At 39.2% G+C, this 5865-nt stretch overlaps 1 protein-coding gene across 1 annotated transcript; it reads left to right on the top strand.

Annotated features, from left to right (window-relative positions):
* The first annotated feature begins 877 nt into the window (after positions 1–877).
* Positions 878–4882, top strand: LOC115825534 (class I histocompatibility antigen, F10 alpha chain-like). Its single transcript, XM_030789318.1, has 5 exons — positions 878–887; positions 1010–1264; positions 1388–1669; positions 1995–2273; positions 4836–4882. The coding sequence occupies exons 1-5, from the start codon at positions 878–880 to the stop codon at positions 4880–4882; spliced, it is 873 nt and encodes a 290-aa protein (XP_030645178.1).
* Positions 4883–5865: the final 983 nt, after the last annotated feature.

The raw sequence follows: 5865 nt of genomic DNA, 5'->3' as shown, positions 1-5865 counted from the left end.
TTCATTTTAATTTTTAAAGCAATCTGACCGTTCCTTGGGTGCCTGAGAAGATTGTGAATATGAAGAACTTAATGTGCTTTTGTCTTCTTCTAAAATGTCTTCAACAATCGTTTGGAGGTGAGTGGTCTATAATGTCAACACTTGGCACCAAGTGGTTCGTATACATATTTGACATAATTTGGTTAAGATTTGATGATAGAAATTGCTGTGTTTCTTGTGTGTGCTCCCCTGTGATGAATCATTTGCCTTCCTCGACTGTATTTTCTGTTTATTCTCTGCTATCCTTTAAAATGCAATGTCCAAAATGAAAAACCAAATACCAGCTTTACCGCTACCAATGAATGTATGCATCACGGCGCATCAATTTCTCTCTGTGAATACACTCAGGTAAGGAGATGAGTATATAGTTCAAAATAGAAAGAAGCAATAAAGCTTTTAATTACAAATGTTTGATGCAATGAGGGTGATGGGGCATTGAGGGAGAACCCAGGTGGTAAATTGCCATGAGTTTTCACAAATACTGTTTTCTTCTGACTGGAATTCATCTCTAAACACTGTCATAAACAGCCAGGGACTACATTGTTCCACCTCAGAGGCACATCCTTAGGATAGTAAGGCATACTAATGTTTATTTGACAAGCTTAAGAGTAAAAAAATGTTAATACGAAAATATTGATGTGCCTCTGCCGTACTTTTAATTTTTTTAACGCACAATTTTAAAACGAAATACCAGAAAGAAGTTTTACTGCAACCAGAAAGTGTGTGCGATATGGCGGACCGAACAAATCTCGAACAAATTTCAGTCAGTACCGTGCTGACTATTTAATCGAACTTGCAGGGAAGCAATGAAAGATTTTAAGAACAGTTGTCCAATTCAATGAAGGAGGGTAATGCTGCATCGAAAGAAAATGTGACCTGAAAATGTTACATTCCCTCTGTCATGACATTTTTAATTTTGCAGTTTGTCTGTATGGTCAAATTTTAGAGAGAGTTCTCTCTTATCTTACAGATATACATTCACTGAATACTATATTTGTTGGATCACAAGGCCTTGACTTGCCAGAATATTTTCAGACTACAACTGTGGATGATTTGCCGGTCCTCTACTATGACAGTGCCATGAAAAGTGCGGTGCCTGTCCCTGATTGGATTAACAGTACGACTGCACAACAACTTTGGAGTTATTTTGCTTCCAGAGCAAATTTCAACAAAGCAGCTTTAATCAGAGGCCTCAAATTTGCCATCCAGGAGTTTAACTTGACAGGTAAAGGGCTTATCCCATCTTAAAAGACACTGTAAACCAAATACTTCTAACTTTCAGTGTACATCTCTTGTTCATGTTTGAAAGTAATGAAGTTGAACTAATAAAGACTGTTCAAAATTTTAGGTGCTTCCACAAATATATATCAGGCCTATGGTCGATGTAACCTGCATTCTAATGGGACTACACAAGCCTTTTTAACTCATGCATTTAACGGCAAGGATTTTTTAAGCCTAGATATTGAGACTAAAACATTTATCGCCACGGTGCCTCAAGCAATCCCCTATAAGAGACTGAGGGAGAAAAATCGAGTTGACCTTGACTTTCTTGTGTCTGCATACGAAACGCTGTGTTTTGAAATAATCAACATATTCCTGCAGTACGATCCCAGACTACGCATGAAGAGCGGTAGGACTCCAAAGTTCAGATTTGTTTTCCTGACTTAACAAGTCTGTTTTTTTTTCCTTTTTATGACAGAATATTAGAGGCGTTCTCTTTCACAATCTGGATTGTGAATTTAACTGAAAAGTAATGGAGTAAAAAAGAGAAAAGAAAAAAAAGTGGTACAAAGTTCCACATAGACAGCTTTACTGCACTGCTGCAGTCAACAAAATTAATCTACAAATGAAAAACAGAAAAAAAGATCTCAATCTTTAATTTATATATAAGACTGAAGGCTGAAGATATTACTGACCTTTCTATTTGGTGGTGTTTTTGTTCACTGATTCCACAGTTCCAGAGGTCAGGATTTTTGAGAAGCGAAACTCTGCTTTTACAGAAATCACATGTCATGTGACTGGGTTTTACCCAAGAACAGTGCAGGTTCAGTGGTTTGGGTCAGACATGCAGCCTGTGGTTGAGGGGGTTATTGAAGGTGAGGTGTTACCAAATGGAGATGGTTCTTATCAGATAAGAAAGAGTGTTGTGATACCAGCAGAACACACAGACATACATCACTACAGCTGTGTGGTCCAACATAGCAGCATCCCTGGAAATATCACAGAAATTTGGGGTAAGATCCTGCTGTACAGTGTTGAGTTGATTTTTTTTCTTCTTTTCTTTTTGTCATGGACCTCTCACTTTAAATTCTGTAAAAACTCAAAATAGAGAGGCAAGTCACATTTTGCATATTGTATAAACTTTATCTGGAAAACAATTAATTATTTCATTTCATGTCTGCAGATGGTAAAAAGCAGTCATCCATTGGGACTGCTGTGGTATTAACTGTTGCGTTGTTTTGTGTAATTGCTGCATCTGGATTCATGCTCTGGCACTGCTTCAAATGTGGAGGTAAGTATATTTGACTAACCTCAGTTTTTCTTGGATTTAATATACTTTAAGAGATTAATCAAAATTTCTTTCAGTCTTGCAGCCGGCATCATAGTAAACGATCACTCTCTCAAATCATCACTTCTCTCCCCCTCATGGACAACCTATCGGCATTCAGCGTCACTGAACTACCAATCACCGGTTTCGTTTGCCTATTATTCAAACATCATTCTCATTTGTTTTCTGCTCATTACCTAATCTGCTTCCTGTGTATGTGTACCTCTTGTGTTCCATGGGGTGTCTGAGCTGTTCCCTTCCCCTGTTATTACTGTGTCTTCATGTTTGTGGATTTAGTTTTTGTCTTTCTTTTTGTTTCAGAAATAAGTGTAAGAACAGAATTGTAATGATATATGACCTTGATAATTGTTAATTTTGTTTTATATTTATGCAGATGTATATACCCACTGCTTCTGTAAATTTTTATAAGTTTGGAACAACGGTGATTCTTGGCTATCACCATGTAGTTAGTATCATGTATTTATATACATGCATTATTTTGTTTATGTTTGATCACCTCTGTCTTTGATGCGGGTATTCATGCATCACTGAAATATTTGCCAAATATAAAATAAGAGTGAAGAATGAAGTCAAGGACCTGCACGGGGCAACAGTTTTTCTGATTTTACTGACTACAGTCACCAGAAGTCTCAGTTGTTTCAGCATGAATGAAGTTAAACAATACAAGAGTTTATTTATTATACACTCATTGCATATCCAGTTTGTAATGGACTGATTGGGAAGACATGAGTTGACGTAGCTTACTGCCACATGGATTGGTAATTGATGTTACAAAAGCTTTTGTTGCTCTTATACTCATTGTAGCTGAAAAACCAATTCATACATGCATCCTGTTTCCCAGGGCCTACTTGATTCAGGGCCTACTTGATTCAGGGCCTACTTGATTCAGGGCCTACTTGATTCAGGGCCTACTTGATTGATGATAATGCATGAAACTCAACATGGTGTAATGGCTGTAAAATTCAGTATTTCTGTAGTGACGTTTTATTTTTATATTAGATTTCGCTCTCTTCAAATGCAGGCACACAGACCCTCACTGGTCACTTCATTTATTAGAAAGAGCTACCTTGTAACAGGTCACTCTAACATGAATGGATCCCTTACTGCAAACTGAGATGCAAACACAATACACGTTTGTTCTCAAAGAAACAGACATTTCTCACTGTGCAAACAATATTCATTTCTTAACACTGACAGGTATGGCCTGCACCTCAAGAAAATACGATAGATCCCAGAGCCACTTAAAATCTCATTTTTGAATGTATTTTGATGGGAATCTTACACCTCTCAATAACGTTAATGCGACCTTTTTCGAACATATGCTTGGTTTGCATCCTGCCTCTCCTGGAAGTAGCTTTGGATAAAAATGTCTGTTAAATTAATCTAATGGTAAAACATAAGTATAATTTGACAGAAAACTTTTTTTTATAAAACTCACAGATTATAAAGGCTCATACTAAACAGGGAAAAAAGTGTGTCTTTGGCCTTGCCTGTATGTTTTATTACGCGTGTACATGAAATGTAATGTCAGTACAATCATGCTATAAATGCAGGTAGATGAGGTGGCTTTATGAGAGGTCAAACATTTGTAGTGTTTTAGACTCTCACCCAACCCTGCTGTGATCTAGAATTAATCCTGCTTACTTGTTGCCTGATACTCAAGCTCCTCGTGACAATTATAATCAGTACCTTCAAAAGAGGCAATACTACGGATTAACAATTAACAATTTATTATAATGCCGGGAATTAACAAATTACTGCATAATTCCAATGAAAAATTCAAACCACAAAACACTAGACCAAATTAGAAATAAAACATTTAATGCAAGTAGCAATAATACAAAGTGTTACGACCCCGTCTAGGGGTGGGGGGGTGAAACATAAAATGCGAGGGAGAACCTCCTTCTCCTGCCACCACAGTGACCCAAAACACCAACACTCAACACCGATATAACACTGGTCAGCTTTTATTACTAAATATAACTATTTACAAAACACAAAAGACTTCGGGGGTGAGCCAGGCCAAAATAACAGGGAGCGGCAAGTACAGGTGTTTTACACAGAAGAGACTTTACAGAGTCACGTGCACACTGACACTCTGTCGTCCACACCAACTCTTTATCTGCCCGGAGCAGAGACACCATGCTGAGAAAAGTTCGGCAAAAAGCTCTATAATAGCCGGCCATGCCTAAAAATCTGCGCAACTCTCGTCAGGTTTTGGGCACAGGAAAATTCACAGTGGCAGAGACCTTAGCTTCCACGGGTCGCACCTGACCCTGGCCAACCTTTTAACCAAATTCGCACTTTGCCAGGTTAAGGGTGAGGGAAGCCTCTAGCAAACGTCCAAATACTGTGGATAAAATCTGTATGTTCTCAGCCCATGTAGACGTATACACCCCTATATCATCCAGACAGGCTTCACAGCTCAACACATCCACCAGCACTAGATTCACCAGCCTCTGAAAGGTCGCGGGTGCATCGCTAAGACCAAAAAGTAAAACCGTATGCTGCAGAAAACTATCGGGAGTCACAAAAGCAGAGATTTCAGAAGCCCGAGGGGTTAAAGGCACCTGCCAGTAGCCCTTCAACAGGTCAAGTTTCGTCACAAAACGCGCAGAACCAACCTTGTCAATACAATCCTCCATACGAGGTATTGGGAAAGAATCAGGCTTGGTTATGGCATTCCCTCTCCGGTAGTCAGTGCAAAACCTGACGCTTCCGTCAGGTTTAGGCACCAGAATACACAGAGAACTCCACAAACTAGAACTAGGGACAGCAAACCCATTCTCCAACAAGTCTTTGACCTCTTTCTGCATCATGACCTTCTTTGTTAGATTCACACGGAAAGCGTGCTGTTTAATCGAAGCATGTTCACCAACGTCGACGTCATGGAGCAGTACAGACGTTTGAGTTGGAATGTCACCAAATATGGACACACTACAATTAAGATAAGGTTTTAACCTGTTGATGTGGCACACTCGAGTTTTACGCTTTTGGTTCGGTGTCTCAGCCATGTAATCGGTCTCGCTGAGCTTTGACTTGATTACGTAAGGACCAGAGAAACGAGCCTTCAGTGCAGCACCAGGGACAGGAAGTAAAACAAGCACTTGTGCCCCAGGAGTAAAATCTCTTTTCACCGACTTTCAGTCGTAATGTATTTTCATTTTCGATTGAGACACCCCCAGAGACATTTTGTTCACAGCGAATCTCAGACACTAAAGTTTCCTTTAAAAGTTTTCATGGTCCGTGAACCGTGT

This window comes from Chanos chanos, chromosome 12 (assembly GCF_902362185.1).
Source record: "Chanos chanos chromosome 12, fChaCha1.1, whole genome shotgun sequence".
Taxonomy (NCBI): domain Eukaryota; kingdom Metazoa; phylum Chordata; class Actinopteri; order Gonorynchiformes; family Chanidae; genus Chanos; species Chanos chanos.
Note: the sequence above shows the minus strand (reverse complement) of the source record. Positions and strands in the feature narration are given on the sequence as shown.